The following is a 20,276-nucleotide window of genomic DNA, read 5'->3' on the forward strand; positions in this document are numbered from 1 at the left end:
AAAAACTGGAGGAAGTGAAGTGTTTTAGATATCTGAGAGTGGATTTGGCAGTGGATGGAACCATGGAAGCGGAAGTGAGTCACAGGGTGGGGGGAGGGGGCGAAGGTTCTGGGAGCGTTGAAGAATGTGTGGAAGGCAAGAACATTATCTCGGAAAGGAAAAATTGTTATGTTTGAAGGGATAATGGTTCCAACGATGTTATATGGTTGCGAGGCGTGGGCTATAAATAGGATTGTGCAGAGGAGGGTGGATGTGTTGGAAATGAGATGTTTGAGGACAATATGTGGCGTGAGGTGGTTTGATCGAGTAAGTAATGAAAGGATAAGAGAGATGTGTTATAATAAAAAGAGTGTGGTTGAGAGAGCAGAAGAGGATGTATTGAAATGGTTCGGTCACTTGGAGAGAATGAGTGAGGAAAGATTGACAAAGAAAATATATGTGTCAGAGGTGGAGGAAACGAGGAGAAGTGGGAGACCAAATTGGAGGTGGAAGGATGGGGTGAAAAAGATTTTTTTAGAGTGATTGGGGTCTGAACATGCAGGAGGGTGAAAGGCGTGCAAGGAATAGAGTGAATTGGAATGATGTGGTATACTGGGGTCAACATGTTGTCAGTGGATTGAACCAGGACATGTGAAGCGTCTGGGGTAAACCACGGAAAGTTTTGTGGGGCCTGGATGTGGAAAGGGGGCTGTGGTTTCGTTGCAGTACACATGACAGCTATGATTAGCCAAGTATTCCTTAATCAATTCTGCAGTTAAGTGGACTCAGTATCCCCCAAAGAAATTTGTGGATTTTTCATTTGTAGTATTATCTCTTGATTACAGGGCAGCAATTAGTAGGTTTACCCACAAAGTGCTGGGTTAGTATTGGGGACCTCAGTTGAGTAAGATATATTCCTACAAATGATGCATACTTGTTTGCACTTGGTATTTGGTATAGCCCATGTATGTTGAAATAGAATAAATATTAGATAGACATTACTGTCAGTCAGTCTATCAGGTTACTTTTTGGAAAGTGTGTAATGGTTGATGGATCTTTGTTGGTTCTTACTCCTTTTTATTTTAATAGGTAGGGATATCCTAAGTTTTTACTGAGCATTCAAAATAACTTTAAGATATCCTGAAGAGAGTTTCTTTGATTCATAGGAATGAAATATTTGCAAATTTGATAATTTAATTTCTTTTACTCAAAACAGGTGACAGTAGTGACTTGGGTGTATGGTGTTGATAATTTTTTGGAAGACATAAAAAAGATGTTAGGGTTCTACCCATATCCAAGGATCTTCTGGAAGGGCATATGGAAGTTTGGTATGCCTTTAGTTGTATTGGTAAGTTGTTACTTCTAACAGGTTGCAAGAATGATTTTGTGTATTTTCAAAGCATAGACTCAGAACACAGTACCTTTGTGAAGTAATTTTAATGACTAAGCAATTATCAAAAAACACCTGGGAAGTGACATAGAAATTGGGTGTCTGCTGATTAAAAAGGTGCCTTTGTATTTCATATTTGACTAATTTTATCTTAAGTCTGGAATGTCTCTGCATGGGTTTGGCTGGAGCTGGTACGTACATTTGTGTGTAAGGGGAAGAAGAGGAAATTAAAAAAATTTGCTGCATAGCCTGAAATGGATACACAAGAGTGGTGCAAATCAACCATCAATGTATTGTACAAAGATGTTTTTCACCAGTGTGCAGTCATGAAAATTACCCATATGAGGAAGAAATTTGATGTCAAGGATTTACTTTCAAATGAAAGAGAATCATTATGACAAGGATACAGTACCATGGACACTAGATTTTTCTTCAACTTCGAGATGTAGGAGATAGAACTATTAATTCAAAAATAGCATCTTTGGTCACTAATAAACAATTTATGCAAAACCCCAAAATTACTCAGAAGCACCTATATATAAGTAATTTTAACCATGTAATAGTAAAAAGACTAATAGAAACTGAAACGTTTCAAAAGTATACTGGAATTTGTCAATGCAGTTATCTGTATGCATTATCATGTAGGTATATGTAACTTGCTTAGGGTTTCAATTGGAGATTTTGATTTAAAGTATTACAGCAAAACAGTGCTTTAGGCTGGACAAAGTTGCCTTGAAGTCATAATTATACTGAGAGGAAGAGGATAGTAAAATCTGAGCTCCACATTTAGGATTGCTGGAACAGAAATATATTTAGGAAAATTAAGAACAGAGTGCTTTACAGGTCATAAGTTACCTAAATGTGTGGAATAGCACTGTGATTCAGTTTGGAACATGTTGAAAAAAAAAAAAGAGGCTAAAAAGTCAATAAAATTGCTACAAGTCTTCTGAAAGCAGTTATTGGTTCCCATGCTACGAGTACAATTACAAGAAAGTAAACTTGCAGTAGTAGCATGCAGCAGTAGAGGCAACACTAAAGGTGTAAAGTACCAAATACGATTTTGTTTCAGCATTCATGAAAATCATTATTTGTGTATATTTACTGAGCCAACAAGTGAATATTCTTTAAGTTGAGATAGGTAGATAGATTTAATGAGACACAGGAGTACTTGTTGGATTAGTTATATTATCAACTTGGGCTTGATAAGAGTTAGCTTTGAACCTGGATTAGCCTCATCGTTTTTTGTCATGGAAAAAGAAAACCAACAACAACCTATGCCACCATCTCTGCCATCCTGTCTGCCACCATTGCTACCATGACCTGTGTCAAGCACTTGGCCACTACCCCAGCCACTGCTTCTTTCACTATCTCTGCCAACACCTTTGCAGCCATCAGTACCACCACCCCCTTTCCAACAACTCTGATACTGTCTCTGCTACTCCTTTTGCATTTCTTGACCCCATTTTTCCAACACCTTTGCCCTAACCATTGCCAGCATCACGTCTGCTCGTCTCTTTTGTCACATCTGCCACCAACATTACCTCAACCTCTTTCATCATTTTTGCCACCTCAGCAACCACCTTTGCCACCCATTTCTGCCATCTGTGCCACTCTCTCTGCCACCATCACTTCTATCATCTCAACCACTACCATTTCCAAAATCTCTGCCACCCCATCCACCAACTCTGTCACTCCCTTTCTTACCTCCACCTCTAAAACCACCTGTGCCACCTTATCTACTATAACCACTCATGCCATCCCTGCCACTCACTTGTCAGCACCACTATCACCACTCTGCCTTCACCTTTACAATCACCTTGGTGTACTCACTCTGCCACCATTTATGCCATCCCTTCTGTCTCCACCACTTCCACCAAGCCAACCACAACCTCTTACACCATCTCTGCCACCTCCTCCACCTTCCCTTTTATGGTCACCATTACCATTACCTCTGCCACCCCTTTTGGAACCAACACTACCACAACCTGTACAACCACCTGCGCCACCACCTCTGGCACTGCTACTGCCTCTTCCAAGATCTCTGCCACCATTTCTTCTACCCCATTACAAACACCACCTCTAAGGCCACCTGGGTCCCCACCTCTGCTGCTGTCACTAACACCAACCATTTGGCTACTTCTACTATCACCCCCTCTACCACCAGCACTATTACCATTGTTATCATCATTGCTACCCTCATTGTAACCACAACTACCATCATCTGTACAAGTACCTCTACCACCATTTCTGCCACAACCCACATTGCCATCCACCTGTGCCCTTAACTTTACAACCACCATTGCCATCCCTTCGGCCACCACCACCACCACTACTCTTACACAGTCTCTGCCTCCTTTCTTCTACCTCTTTTGCAGTATACTTTACCACGTCCTTGACAACCACTGGTGCCATCTGCTCCACCATTTTTGGACTATCCCTTGAGTCACTCACAGTATTTTCTTTGCCACTATCTCTGTAAACACCTGTACCACCATTTGTTATTGCTTTTACAATCACCTCTGCCACCTCCTTTACATCATTTTTGCAAACACTCCACAATATACCATCCTCTTTATCACAACTTCTGTCAGTCACCTTAGCCATCACCTCTGCTATCACATGTGCCTCAGTATCTATGCCAACCTCTTTTGCCACCATCTCAGCAACCCATCACGGAATTATAAGATAGTCAGGTACTAAGAACTTAAAGATGAATGGAAATATGGAGAAAAGTCGCAAAGAAACTCTGACATTGAAGGACAAAGTTGAAAAAGAGACAAGGGAAGAGGAAAGTGTAAGTGGAATAAGGAACAGACATGAAAAGGAGAGGAAAATAATGTTGATGTAAATGAGAGATGCAACATTACCTCAGAGGTAAATGTAGATTTAAAGATAAATTCAGAAATAAACATCCAAAACTCTGTAAAAAGCTGCTTTACATTTGAGATTATCATGAGGAAGATTGTAAGAAGAGTACATGTGAGATGCTATTATAAATGTAGAGAACATAAATGGGTTGGCAGTCTCGGATCATTGCATCACAATAGTTGGTTTAATAGAACAAGATATGGTAGAACATTTGGTCAAAAACTAATGGCATAAGTGAAAAAGAGAAGAGAGATATTGATAATCAGGAGAGATACAGAGAACAGGAATGGTGATATAGAAGAGTGCAAAGAGAAAGCATCATGTTAGGTTTTGGAGAGAGGGAAATAGTGAAAGCAATGAGACACAAAATCAAAGAAAGGAGTGGAGTAACAAGAGATATACAAATTGAAACAGAGAAATGGACCAAGTGAAGTTATAAGAAAGTGACAAAATGGGATCAGTATGTAAGCATAAATATTTAAGCCATTTTTTTAGCAGAGATGCTGATATGGCTAATAAGAAAAATTAAAACAAGATGTGAATCAATATTGTTCAAGGGACATAAACAAACAGACTTGGAAAAAAGAATTAAGATTAAGAGAAATAATCCATGAACAATGGCATATTAATGTATAAAGTTCAGTATCATTCAGCTCCATTGTTAAGATCAAATACCTTAGTGAGCATCAAAGGGAGGCTGATTTTGAAGTTTGAAACATTCAGGGATGATGGAGACAAAATTAGACAAGGTGATGTAACAGTTTATGTCAATAGGAAGTTTGAAGCAGGTGAATGACATTCCCTACATGAATACTTGCAAAAGTTAGCTTATAAGTGAGTCATTGCCTGCTTTAAAGTATAATTAAGTACCCTTTACAAACTCCAGCCAAATTAGGTAGGGACACTAGCACTGGTTGAATAAAAGTCTACAGTATGTAAAGAAAGGATAGTATTTAGAATGGGCAAAGGCTAATAGAAAGACTGAAAGTGGGAGTTCTGGTGGAAAGAATATTTTTGAACATATAACATGACAGTGGGAGCAAGGGGCTGGAAATCCTCCCCTCTCGTTTTTAATTTTCCAAAAGAGGAACAGAGAAGGGGCCAAGTGAGGATATTCCCTCAAAGGCTTAGTCCTCTATTCTTAACACTACCTCGCTAATGCAGGAAATGGCAAATTTCTATGAAAAAAATGTGAAAGTTCTTGCAAGATACAACAAAAAGTCACATAAGTACCACTATGCAAAATGAGAATAAGCAAAGATGAGTATGAGATGTAGATATGGAGTTTCTAGATTCTTCATAGGTCATTTAGCCATTCAAAGAGAAAAACATATGAAATACAAAGGTGATAAGTGTAAAACAAGACTGCATACTTTTACTTTTAGTTTGTCATTTAAAGTAATGAATATGTTAATTTATACTTACCATACAAAATTAATAGAAGTTCACATGACAGAAAATCTTGACACATTGAACTTTTTCCATTTTTTGTATTTTTGTAAGATTTTTTATAAAAGACTTTAATTGATGTATAATTTTCAGACCATTTTGGTATTCACGTGGATCGACTTTGTTCCGGCAAGATATGGAGATTATGAATTTCCAACTTGGGCTAATGCAATTGGCTGGGTGCTGTCCTTCTCATCTGTTGCGCTAATCCCACTTGTAGCTATCTATAAGATTATACGGGAGAAGGGTTCCTTTGTAGAGGTAAGAGTTCATTAGTCAGGTAAGACCTCTTATATCTAATCTTGTCTATATCTCTGATGCCTGTTCCCTTTGGGAACTCCCATCAAAGGGGTGACATCTTCATTCCCAATAATGTATACGATTTCTCTTGGAAATGATCACAATTTAGCGCGTGATCAAGTATATTCTTACGAGTCCACAGGGAAATGAAACATGATAAGTTCCCAAGTGCACTTTCGTGTAATAATCACATCATCAGGGGAGATACAAGAAAGAAAAATAAGTCATTTGATATATAATGAAGAGACGTAGCTAGGACGCCATTTGGTATATCAACTGACATATTTCTTTCTTGTGTCTCCCCTGATGATGTGATTATTACACGAAGTGCATTTGGGAACTTATTGTATTTCATTTCCCAGTGGACTCATAGGAATGATTTCTCTTGTATTATGGTCACCACAAAAATTGAGATCATTGTGAACAGGAACCATTTCATTAATTAATGGTAAATTGTTACAAGGTGCATATCAGGATCAAATGTAAAACGAATTGAAGGGTTAGGAGCACAACAAAGATGCTGGCTTTTACCCATTATACGTTGTGCTGGCAAAAAATAGGAATGTGTCAGAAAGAAGAGAATGGTGAGAGTAAGTGATCTTAGGAAAAAGACTTTTTTTTTTTTTTTCTTCTTTTTTTCAGCTGTCTCCCGCGTTTGTGAGGTAGCGCAAGGAAACAGACGAAAGAAATGGCCCAACCCACCCCCATACACATGTATATACATACACGTCCACACACGCAAATATACATACCTGCACAGCTTTCCATGGTTTACCCCAGACGCTTCACATGCCCTGATTCAATCCACTGACAGCATGTCAACCCCGGTATACCACATCGATCCAATTCACTCTATTCCTTGCCCTCCTTTCACCCTCCTGCATGTTCAGGCCCCGATCACACAAAATCTTTTTCACTCCATCTTTCCACCTCCAATTTGGTCTCCCACTTCTCCTCGTTCCCTCCACCTCCGACACATATATCCTCTTGGTCAATCTTTACTCACTCATTCTCTCCATGTGCCCAGACCATTTCAAAACACCCTCTTCTGCTCTCTCAACCACGCTCTTTTTATTTCCACACATCTCTCTTACCCTTACGTTACTTACTCGATCAAACCACCTCACACCACACATTGTCCTCAAACATCTCATTTCCAGCACATCCACCCTCCTGCGCACAACTCTATCCATAGCCCACGCCTCGCAACCATACAACATTCTTAGAACCACTATTCCTTCAAACATACCCATTTTTGCTTTTCGAGATAATGTTCTCGACTTCCACACATTCTTCAAGGCTCCCAGGATTTTCGCCCCCTCCCCCACCCTATGATCTGCTTCCGCTTCCATGGTTCCATCCGCTGCCAGATCCACTCCCAGATATCTAAAACACTTTACTTCCTCCAGTTTTCTCCATTCAAACTTACCTCCCAATTGACTTGACCCTCAACCCTACTGTACCTAATAACCTTGCTCTTATTCACATTTACTGTTAACTTTCTTCTTTCACACACTTTACCAAACTCAGTCACCAGCTTCTGCAGTTTCTCACATGAATCAGCCACCAGCGCTGTATCATCAGCGAACAACAACTGACTCACTTCCCAAGCTCTCTCATCCACAACAGACTTCATACTTGCCCCTCTTTCCAAAACTCTTGCATTCACCTCCCTAACAACCCCATCCATAAACAAATTAAACAGCCATGGAGACATCACACACCCCTGCCGCAAACCTACATTCACTGAGAACCAATCACTTTCCTCTCTTCCTACACGTACACATGCCTTGCATCCTCGATAAAAACTTTTCACTGCTTCTAACAACTTGCCTCCCACACCATATATTCTTAATACCTTCCACAGAGCATCTCTATCAACTCTATCATATGCCTTCTCCAGATCCATAAATGCTACATACAAATCCATTTGCTTTTCTAAGTATTTCTCACATACATTCTTCAAAGCAAACACCTGATCCACATCCTCTACCACTTCTGAAACCACACTGCTCTTCCCCAATCTGATGCTCTGTACATGCCTTTACCCTCTCAATCAATACCCTCCCATATAATTTACCAGGAATACTCAACAAACTTATACCTCTGAAATTTGAGCACTCACTCTTATCCCCTTTGCCTTTGTACAATGGCACTATGCACGCATTCCGCCAATCCTCAGGCACCTCACCATGAGTCATACATACATTAAATAACCTTACCAACCAGTCAATAATACAGTCACCCCCTTTTTTAATAAATTCCACTGCAATACCATCCATACCTGCTGCCTTGCCGGCTTTCATCTTCCGCAAAGCTTTTACTACCTCTTCTCTGTTTACCAAATCATTTTCCCTAACCCTCTCACTTTGCACACCACCTTGACCAAAACACCCTATATCTGCCACTCTATCATCAAACACATTCAACAAACCTTCAAAATACTCACTCCATCTCCTTCTCACATCACCACTTCTTGTTATCACCTCCCCATTTGCGCCCTTCACTAAAGTTCCCATTTGCTCCCATGTCTTACGCACTTTATTTACCTCCTTCCAGAACATCTTTTTATTCTCCCTAAAATTTAATGATACTCTCTCACCCCAACTCTCATTTGCCCTCTTTTTCACCTCTTGCACCTTTCTCTTGACCTCATGTCTCTTTCTTTTATACATCTCCCACTCAATTGCATTTTTTCCCTGCAAAAATCGTCCAAATGCCTCTCTCTTCTCTTTCACTAATAATCTTACTTCTTCATCCCACCACTCACTACCCTCTCTAATCAACCCACCTCCCACTCTTCTCATGCCATGAGCATCTTTTGTGCAATCCATCACTGATTCCCTAAATACATCCCATTCCTCCCCCACTCCCCTTACTTCCATTGTTCTCACCTTTTTCCATTCTGTACTCAGTCTCTCCTGGTACTTCCTCACACAAGTCTCCTTCCCAAGTTCACTTACTCTCACCACCCTCTTCACCCCAACATTCACTCTTCTTTTCTGAAAACCCATACAAATCTTCACCTTCGCCTCCAGAAGATAATGATCAGACATCCCTCCAGTTGCACCTCTCAGCCCATTAACATCCAAAAGTCTCTCTTTCGTGCGCCTGTCAATTAACACGTAATCCAATAACGCTCTCTGGCCATCTCTCCTACGTACATACGCATACTTATGTATATCTCGCTTTTTAAACCAGGTATTCCCAATCACCAGTCCTTTTTCAGCACATAAATCTAAAACACTTTACTTCCTCCAGACTTATGTGAAGGTATACCAGGAGAGATTGAGTGTAGAATGGCAAAAGGTGAGTGTAAATGAAGCAAGGGGAGTGATTAAAGAATGGGAGATATTTAGGGAAGCACTGCTTGTATGTGCAAGAGATGCACGAGGCATTTGAAAGATGAGAGGTGGACATATTGGAAAGGGTAGTGAGTGTTGGGATGGAGAAGTAAAGTTGCTAGAAAAAGAGAAAAGAGAGGCATTTGGGCATAACTTGTAGGGAAGTCCTGCAAATGACTGGGGATGTAAGGAGTTGAAGAGGAAGGTGCAGGTGTTGAAAAAAGATCAAATGAGGGTTGGGGTGAGTAAGCATCAGTAAAGTCTAGAGATAGTAATGTGTGAAAGATAAGAGAACAAATGGGAACATTGGTGAAGGGAGCAAAAGGGGAAGTGATAACAGGTAGAGATGAAGTGAGGAGATGAATAGAGTATTTTGAAGGACTGTTAAATGTGTTTGATGATAGAGTGGCGGATGTAGAGTGTTTTGGTCAGGGTGGTATATAAAGTGAGAGAGTCATGGAAAGTGGTTTGGTAGAGAGAGAATAGGTGGTGAAAGCCTTACGCAAGATGAAATGTGGCAAGGCGGCTGGAGTGGATGGTATTCCATTTGAATTTATTAAGAAAGTGGGTGACTGTGTTGTTGATTAGTTGGTAAGGATTTTCAGTTTATGTATGGATCATGGTAAAGTGCCTGAAGATTGGCAGAATGCATGTATAGTGCCATTTAACAAAGGCAAAGGGGATAAAGGTGAGTGTTCTAACTACAGAGGTGTAAGTTTGAGAATACCTGGTAGGTTGTATGGGCGGGTATTGATCAAGAGGATGAAGGCACGTACAGAACATTAGATGGGGAGGAGCAGTGTGGTTTCAGAAGTGGTAGAGAATGTGTGGATCAGGTGTTTGCTTTAAAGAATGTGTGAAAGGTATTTAGAAAAACAGATCAACTTGTATGTGGCATTTATGGATCTGGAGAAAGCATATGACAGAGCTGATAGAGATGCTTTGTAGAAGGTCTTAACAATATACATAATGGGAGGAAAGCTACTAGAAGCATTGAAAAGTTTTTATCTAATGGAATGACTGTGTATGGGTAAAAGAGAGAAGAACGAATGGTTGCATGTGACGATCGGTCTGTGGCAGAGGTGAGTGGTCACCATGGTTGTTCAGTTTCTTCATGGATGGGGTTGTAAGGGAGGTAACACCAGTGTGGTGTATCAGGTAGCATTCCTAACCATGTTGCATTCATGAGCTGCCCAGGGTTGAGCACATAACTTCAAATCCTGGTTATGACAGTCTGTCCAAAGTCAATCCAGCTGTTCATCTTAACTACTCCATCCATAAACAAATTAAACAACTATGGAGACATCACACACCACTGCCGCAGACATAACTTCACTAGGAACCAATCACTCTCCTCTCTTCCTACTCATACACTTGCCTTACATCCTTGATAAAAACTTATCACTGCTTCTAACAGCTTTCCTTAAGACCTTCCCCAAAGCTTAGAGATGCTTCTAGATCCATAAATGCCACATACAGATCCATCTGTTTTTCTAAGTATTTCTCACATACATTCTTCAAAGCAAATGCCTGATCCACACGTGGATGTGTTGGAAATGAAATGTTTGAGAACAATATTTGGTGTGAAGTGGTTTGATTCAGTAAGTAATGAAAGGGTAAGAGAGATGTGTGGTAATAAAAAGAGTTTAGTTGAGAGAACAGAAGAGGATGTGTTGAAATGGTTTGGACATGTGGAGAGACTGAGTGAGGAAAGATTGACCAAGAGGATATATGTGTCAGAGGTGGAGGAAACAAGGAGAAGCAGACCAAATTGGAGGTGGAGGGATGGAGAGAAAAAGATTTTGAGTGATCGGGGCCTGAACATAAAGGATGGGTAGAGGCATGTAGGGAATAGAGTGAATTTGAATGATGTGGTATACCAGGGTCAACATGCTATCAGTGGACTGAACCATTGCATGGAAAACACCTGGGGTGAACCATGTTTTTAATATACTCAATTGGTTTCCCATATCATCGAGGTAATGCAAGGAAACAGACAATGAATGGCCCAACCACTCATATACACATATATACATCAACGTCCATACACGCATATATACATACATATACACATCAACGTATACATACATATACATACACAGACACGTACATACTTGCTGCTCTCATCCATTCCCATCACTACCCCACCACACAGGAAATACACACACACGCACATTCTCCAGTCTCTCTTGGTACTTCCTCACACAAGTCTCCTTCCCAAGCTCACTTATTCCCACCACTTTCTTCACCCCAGCATTTTCTCTTCTTTTCTGAAAACCTCTACAAATCTTCACCTTTGCCTTCACAAGATAATGATCAGACATCCCTCCAGATGCACCTCTCAGCACATTAACATCCAAAAGTCTCTCTTTCACGTGCCTGTCAATTAACACGTAATCCAATAACGCTTTCTGGCCATCGGAAAGGGTAAGAGAGATGTGTGGTAATAAAAACAGTGTCGTTGAGAGAGCAGAAGAGGGTGTATTGAGATGGTTTGGTTACATGGAGAGAATGACTGAGGAAAGATTGAAAAGTGGATATATGTATCAGAGGTGGCGGGAACAAAGAGAAATGGGAGACCAAATTGGAGGCGGAAAGATGGAGTGAAAAAGATTTTGAGCGATCGGGGCCTGAACTTACAGGAGAGTGAAAGGCATGCAAGGAATAGAGTGAATTGAAACGATGTGGTATACTGGGGTCGACGTGCTGTCAGTGGATTGAACTAGGGCATATAAAGTGTCTGGGGTAAACCATGGAAAGTTTTGTGGGGCCTGCAAGTGGAAAGGGAGCTGTGGTCTTGGTGCATTACACATGACAGCTAGAGACTGAGTGTGAACGAATGTGGCTTTTGTTGTCTTTTCCTAGCGCCACCTCGTGTGCATGCGGGGGGGAGGGGGTTGTCATTTCATGTGTTGCGGGGTGGCGATGGGAATGAATAAAGGCAGCAAGTATGAATTATGTACATGTGTATATATGTATATGTCTGTGTATGTATATATATGTATAATGCAGGAGACAACAACAAAGTATAATAAATAAATTTATATATATATATATATATATATATATATATATATATATATATATATATATATATATATATATATATTTTTTTTTTTTTGCTTTGTCGCTGTCTCCCGCGTTTGCAAGATAGCGCAAGGAAACAGACGAAAAAAATGGCCCAACCCACCCCCATACACATGTATATACATACGTCCACACACACAAATATACATACCTACACAGCTATCCATGATTTACCCCAGACGCTTCACATGCCCTGATTCAATCCACTGACAGCACGTCAACCCCGGTATACCACATCGATCCAATTCACTCTATTCCTTGCCCTCCTTTCACCCTCCTGCATGTTCAGGCCCCGATCACACAAAATCTTTTTCACTCCATCTTTCCACCTCCAATTTGGTCTCCCACTTCTCCTCGTTCCCTCCACCTCCGACACATATATCCTCTTGGTCAATCTTTCCTCACTCATTCTCTCCATGTGCCCAAACCATTTCAAAACACCCTCTTCTGCTCTCTCAACCACGCTCTTTTTATTTCCACACATCTCTCTTACCCTTACGTCACTTACTCGATCAAACCACCTCAAACCACACATTGTCCTCAAACATCTCATTTCCAGCACATCCACCCTCCTGCGCACAACTCTATCAATAGCCCACGCCTCGCAACCATACAACATTGTTGGAACCACTATTCCTTCAAACATACCCATTTTTGCTTTTCGAGAAAATGTTCTCGACTTCCACACATTCTTCAAGGCTCCCAGGATTTTCGCCCCCTCCACCATCCTATGATCCACTTCTGCTTCCATGGTTCCATCCGCTGCCAGATCCACTCCCAGATATCTAAAACACTTTACTTCCTCCAGTTTTTCTCCATTCAAACTTACCTCCCAATTGACTTGACCTTCAACCCTACTGTACCTAATTACCTTGCTCTTATTCACAGTTACTCTTAACTTTCTTCTTTCACACACTTTACCAAACTGTCACCAGCTTCTGCAGTTTCTCACATGAATCAGCCACCAGCGCTGTATCATCAGCGAACAACAACTGACTCACTTCCCAAGCTCTCTCATCCCCAACAGACTTCATACTTGCCCCTCTTTCCAAAACTCTTGCATTCACCTCCCTAACAACCCCATCCATAAACAAATTAAACAACCATGGAGACATCACACACCCCTGCCGCAAACCTACATTCACTGAGAACCAATCACTTTCATCTCTTCCTACACGTACACATGCCTTACATCCTCGATAAAAACTTTTCACTGCTTCTGACAACTTGCCTCCCACACCATATATTCTTAATACCTTCCACAGAGCATCTCTATCAACTCTATCATATGCCTTCTCCAGATCCATAAATGCTACATACAAATCCATTTGCTTTTCTAAGTATTTCTCACATACATTCTTGAAAGCAAACACCTGATCCACACATCCTCTACCACTTCTGAAACCACACTGCTCTTCCCTAATCTGATGCTCTGTACATGCCTTCACCCTCTCAATCAATACCCTCTCGTATAATTTACCAGGAATACTCGACAAACTTATACCTCTGTAATTTGAGCACTCACTCTTATCCCCTTTACCTTTGTACAATGGCACTATAAATGCATTCCGCCAATCCTCAGGCACCTCACCATGAGTCATACATACATTAAATAACCTTACCAACAAGTCAGTAATACATACAGTCACCCCCTTTTTTAATAAATTCCACTGCAATACCATCCAAACCTGCTGCCTTGCCGGCTTTCATCTTCCGCAAAGCTTTTACTACCTCTTCTCTGTTTACCAAATCATTTAAAAAAAAAAAAAAAAAAGAGAGGGGAGGATTTCCAGCCCCCCGCTCCCTCCCCTTTTAGTCGCCTTCTACGACACGCAGGAAATACGTGGGAAGTATTCTTAATCCCCTATCCCCAGGGATAAATATATATATATATATATATATATATATATATATATAGCTGAATGAGTGTGTTAGTGGTTTTGATGCACGAGACCGGGTTATAGTGATGGGTGATTTGAATGCAAAGGTGAGTAATGTGGCAGTTGAGGGAATAATTGGTATACATGGGGTGTTCAGTGTTGTAAATGGAAATTGTGAAGACCTTGTAGATTTATGTGCTGAAAAAGGACTGGTGATTGGGAATACCGGTTTAAAAAGCAAGATATACATAAGTATACGTATGTAAGTAGGAGAGATGGCCAGAGAGCGTTATTGGATTACGTGTTAATTGACAGGTGCGCGAAAGAGAGACTTTTGGATGTTAATGTGCTGAGAGGTGCAACTGGAGGGATGTCTGATCATTATCTTGTGGAGGCTAAGGTGAAGATTTGTATGGGTTTACAGAAAAGAAGAGTGAATGTTCGGGTGAAGAGGGTGGTGAGAGTAAGTGAGCTTGGGAAGGAGACTTGTGTGAGGAAGTACCAGGAGAGACTGAGTACAGAATGGAAAAAGATGAGAACAATGGAAGTAAGGGGAGTGGGGGAGGAATGGGATGTATTTAGGGAATCAGTGATGGATTGCGCAAAAGATGCTTGTGGCATGAGAAGAGTGGGAGGTGGGTTGATTAGAAAGGGTAGTGAGTGGTGGGATGAAGAAGTAAGAGTATTAGTGAAAGAGAAGAGAGAGGCATTTGGATGATTTTTGCAGGGAAAAAATGCAATTGAGTGGGAGATGTATAAAAGAAAGACAGGAGGTCAAGAGAAAGGTGCAAGAGGTGAAAAAGAGGGCTAATGAGAGTTGGGGTGAAAGAGTATCATTAAATTTTAGGGAGAATAAAAAGATGTTCTGGAAGGAGGTAAATAAAGTGCGTAAGACAAGGGAGCAAATGGGAACTTCAGTGAAGGGCGCAAATGGGGAGGTGATAACAAGTACTGGTGATGTGAGAAGGAGGTGGAGTGAGTATTTTGAAGGTTTGTTGAATGTGTTTGATGATAGAGTGGCATATATAGGGTGTTTTGGTCGAGGTGGTGTGCAAAGTGAGAGGGTTAGGGAAAATGATTTGGTAAACAGAGAAGAGGTAGTAAAAGCTTTGCAGAAGATGAAAGCCGGCAAGGCAGCAGGTGTGGATGGTATTGCAGTGGAATTTATTAAAAAAGGGGGGGGGCTGTATTATTGACTGGTTGGTAAGGTTATTTAATGTATGTATGACTCATGGTGAGGTGCCTGAGGATTGGCGGAATGCATGCATAGTGCCGTTGTACAAAGGCAAAGGGGATAAGAGTGAGTGCGCAAATTACAGAGGTATAAGTTTGTTGGGTATTCCTGGTAAATTATATGGGAGGGTATTGATTGAGAGGGTGAAGGCATGTACAGAGCATCAGATTGGGGAAGAGCAGTGTGGTTTCAGAAGTGGTAGAGGATGTGTGGATCAGGTGTTTGCTTTGAAGAATGTATGTGAGAAATACTTAGAAAAGCAAATGGATTTGTATGTAGCATTTATGGATCTGGAGAAGGCATATGATAGAGTTGATAGAGATGCTCTGTGGAAGGTATTAAGAATATATGGTGTGGGAGGCAAGTTGTTAGAAGCAGTGACAAGATTATAATCGAGGATGTCCGGCATGTTTAAGTGTACTTAATCGCAGCACGATGCTTGGTACTCCCGTGCAATTACTGTAGCGTCCTGGAGGGATAATAACTTCCCAGGAATAAATCATAAATGATAAACAGTGCTGAGGTTGTAATAGTGGGCTGAAGCATCACTCGTTTAGTGTCCCTAATTGGCCACACATCCCGACATTATGTGAGTCTCGCTCAAGGTACTATGCTAACAGTAGAATAATCCCATCATACCCTCTCATTATTCATCAACCAAAGAATCTCCCCATCCTCCTCAGTGATCCATCTAAATTACCCTATTTAGCACTCCTTCCCTTACATCTACCCAAGAATTCAACTCTCCCTTACCCAACATACCTACTTGAATCGGTCAAGTCAATTGGGAGTTAAGTTTGAATGTCGGAAAACTTGCGGAAGTGCCGTTATTTATCGTAACATGTGAGAGGCTAATGGCCCCTCTTGCCGATGTCCTTGCCTTCACGTTACTGCTGACATCTTGGCGCCCACTTTCATTGCTCTAAAAGACCCCAACAATTTATGCATGTATACTCGCCATAACACCAGGCCCTCCCACCATCTGTGACTGAAAATCCCGTCCACTACCACTACCCACCCCATTAAAAATGTTTGCTAGGAGTTGGCACTCGCACTTATGCGGATGAGGGTGGATGTGCCTGGGAAATGAGAAGTTTGAGGTTGGGGTGTTGACATTGTGTGGTGTGAGGTGGCTTTAATCGTGTAAGTAATGAAAGGGTAAGAGAGATGTGTGGTAATAAAAAGAGTGTGGTTGAGAGAGCAGAGGAGGGTGTTTTGAAATGGTTTGGTCACATGGAGAGAATGAGTGAGGAAACATTGACCAAGAGGATATATGTGTCAGAGGTGGAGGCAACGAGGAGAAGTGGGAGACCAAACTGGAGGTGGAAAGATGGAGTGAAAAAGATTTTGAGTGATCAGGGCCTGTACATGCAGGAGGGTGAAGGCATGCAAAGAGTAGAGTGAATTGGAACGATGTGGTATACTGGGGTCGACGTGCTGTCAGTGGATTGAATCAGGGCAATGTGAAGCATCTCTGCGGTAAAACCTATGGAGAAGTTTTTGGAGTGGTCCCTGGGATGTGGTAAAGGAGCGTATATTTGGTGCAATAAACATGACAGCTTAGAGACTGGAGTTGTGAGAACGGAGTTTGGCCTTTGTGTTTTCCGTTATTTTCCTTTTTTTATTGGTCGCCCGTATGGCGCTACCCGGCCTGCGGCGGCCGGCGCCCGTCGACCGCACGGATGGTTGGGTGATGGGGGCTGGACATTGGGTCATGTGTGCGGGTTGTCTAATGCCATTCCTCCGCCTTGTCAACTGCCCAGCGACGATCCAACATACCCGCGGTATGATACACAAATGCCACAGACACAGATGATAAACATACTAGACCACCCAATCTCAGGATAACTGTAGTAAATTTATTCGTTAGTGGGCCGTGCATGAATATAGCTCGTGTAAGTGGATGGTTTTGGGTGGGGCCATTCTTTCGTCTGTTTCCTTGCGCTACCTCGCAAATGCGGGAGACAGCGACAAGGCAAAATAAGTGGTGAGAGAAAGTGAGCTTGGGAAGGAGACTTGTGTGAGGAAGTACCAGGAGGGACTGAGTACAGAATGAAAAAGGTGAAAACAAAGGAGGTAAGGGGAGTGGGGGAGGAATGGAATGTATTTAAGGAAGCAGTGATGGCTTGCGCAAAAGATGCTTGTGGCATGAGAAGCATGGGAGGTGGGCACATTAGAAAGGGTAGTGAGTGGTGGGATGAAGAGTAAGATTATTAGTGAAAGAGAAGAGAGAGGCATTTCGACGATTTTTGCAGGGAAATAATGCAAATGACTGGGAGATGTATAAAAGAGGCAGGAGGTCAAGAGAAAGATGCAATAGGTGAAAAAGAGGGCAAGTGAGAGTTGAGGTGAGAGAGTATCATTAAATTTTAGGGAAAATAAAAAGATGTTTTGGAAGGAGGTAAATAAAGTGCGTAAGACAAGGGAAATAAATAAATATATTTATTTATTTATTTATTTGCTTTGTCACTGTCTCCTGCATTAGCGAGGTAGCACAAGGAAACAGACGAAAGAATGGCCCAACCCACCCACATACACATGTATATACATGCACGTCCACACATGCACATATACATACCTATACATCTCAACGTATATATATATAAACACACTCAGACATATACATTTATACACATGTACATAATTCATACTGTCTGCCCTTATTCATTCCTGTTGCCACCCCGCTACACATGAAATGACAGCCCCCTTCCCCCGTATGTGCACGAGGTAGCGCAATGAAAAGACAACAAAGGCCACATTCGTTCACACTCAGTCTCTAGCTGTCATGTCATAATGCACCGAAACCACAGCTCCCTTTCATCATCTAGGCCCTACAGAACTTTCCATGGGTTACCCCAGATGCTTCACATGCCCTGGTTCAATCCATTGACAGCACGTCAACCCCGGTATACCACATCGTTCCAATTCACTCTATTCCTTGCATGCCTTTTACCCTCTTGCATGTTCAGGCCCCAATCACTCAAAATCTTTTTCACTCCATCTTTCCACCTCCAATTTGGTCTCCCACTTCTCCTCGTTCCCTCCACCTCCGACACATATATCCTCTTGGTCAATCTTTCCTCACTCATTCTCTCCATGTGACCAAACCATTTCAAAACACCCTCTTCTGCTCTCTCAACCACACTTTTTATTTCCACACATCTCTCTTACCCTTACATTACTTACTCAATCAAACCACCTCACACCACATATTGTCCTAAAACATCTCATTTCCAGCACATCCACCCTCCTGCGCACAACTCTATCCATAGCCCACGCCTCGCAACCATACAACATTGTTGGAACCACTATTCCTTCAAACATACCCATTTTTGCTTTCCGAGATAGTGTTCTCGACTTCCAAACATTCTTCAAGGCTCCCAGAATATTCGCCCCCTCCCCCAACCTATGATTCACTTCCGCTTCCATGGTTCCATCCGCTGTCTGATCCACTCCCAGATATCTAAAACACTTTACTTCCTCCAGTTTTTCTCCATTCAAACTTACCTCCCAATTGACTTGACCCTCAACCCTACTGTACCTAATAACCTTGCTCTTATTCACATTTACTCTCAACCTTCTTCTTTCACACACTTTACCAAACTCAGTCACCAGCTTCTGCAGTTTCTCACATGAATCAGCCACCAGCGCTGTATCATCAGCGAACAACAACTGACTCACTTCCCAAGCTCTCTCATCCACAAGAGACTTCATACTTGCCCCTCTTTCCAAAACTCTTGCATTCACCTCCCTAACAACCCCATCCATAAACAAATTAAACAGCCCTGCCGCAAACCTACATTCACTGAGAACCAATCACTTTCCTATCTTCCTACACGTACACATGCCTTACATCCTCGATAAAAACTTTTCACTGCTTCTAACAACTTGCCTCCCACACCATATATTCTTAATACCTTCCACAGAGCATCTCTATCAACTGTATCATATGCTTTCTCCAGATCCATAAATGCTACATACATATATATATGCAAAGGTAGTAAAAGCTTTGCGGAAGATGAAAGCCGGCAAGGCAGCAAGTTTGGATGGTATTGCAGTGGAATTTATTAAAAAAGGGGGTGACTGTATTGTTGACTGGTTGGTAAGGTTATTCAATGTATGTATGACTCATGGTGAGGTGCCTGAAATTGGTGGAATGTGTGCATAGTGCCATTGTACAAGGGCAAAGGGGATAAGAGTGAGTGCTCAAATTACAGAGGTATAAGTTTGTTGAGTATTCCTGGTAAATTATATGGGAGGGTATTGATTGAGAGGGTGAAGGCATGTACAGAGCATCAGATTGGGGAAGAGCAGTGTGGTTTCAGAAGTGGTAGAGGATGTGTGGATCAGGTGTTTGCTTTCAAGAATGTATGTGAGAAATACTTAGAAAAGCAAATGGATTTGTATGTAGCATTTATGGATCTGGAGAAGGCATATGATAGAGTTGATAGAGATGCTCTGTGGAAGGTATTAAGAATATATGGTGTGGGAGGCAAGTTGTTAGAAGCAGTGAAAAGTTTTTATCGAGGATGTAAAGGCATGTGTACGTGTAGGAAGAGAGGAAAGTGATTGGTTCTCAGTGAATGTAGGTTTGCGGCAGGGGTGTGTGATGTCTCCATGGTTGTTTAATTTGTTTATGGATGGGGTTGTTAGGGAGGTGAATGCAAGAGTTTTGGAAAGAGGGGCAAGTATGAAGTCTCTTGTGGATGAGAGAGCTTGGGAAGTGAGTCAGTTGTTGTTCGCTG

The 20,276-nt window shown here is 41.6% G+C and overlaps 1 protein-coding gene across 4 annotated transcripts in view; it reads left to right on the forward strand.

Moving 5' to 3' along the window:
* LOC139746768 (sodium- and chloride-dependent glycine transporter 1-like) overlaps window positions 1-20,276 on the forward strand; it is a 457,242-nt gene that overhangs the window by 411,587 nt on the left and 25,379 nt on the right. For all 4 annotated transcript variants that reach the window (XM_071658276.1, XM_071658275.1, XM_071658277.1 and 1 more), the window contains 2 exons: window positions 1,196-1,327; window positions 5,780-5,947. In XM_071658276.1, coding sequence (XP_071514377.1) covers window positions 1,196-1,327; window positions 5,780-5,947 — 300 coding nt within the window. The remainder of the gene's footprint in view (window positions 1-1,195; window positions 1,328-5,779; window positions 5,948-20,276) is intronic.

The sequence above is a fragment of the Panulirus ornatus genome, chromosome 66 (genome assembly GCF_036320965.1).
Source record: "Panulirus ornatus isolate Po-2019 chromosome 66, ASM3632096v1, whole genome shotgun sequence".
Taxonomy (NCBI): Eukaryota; Metazoa; Arthropoda; class Malacostraca; order Decapoda; family Palinuridae; genus Panulirus; species Panulirus ornatus.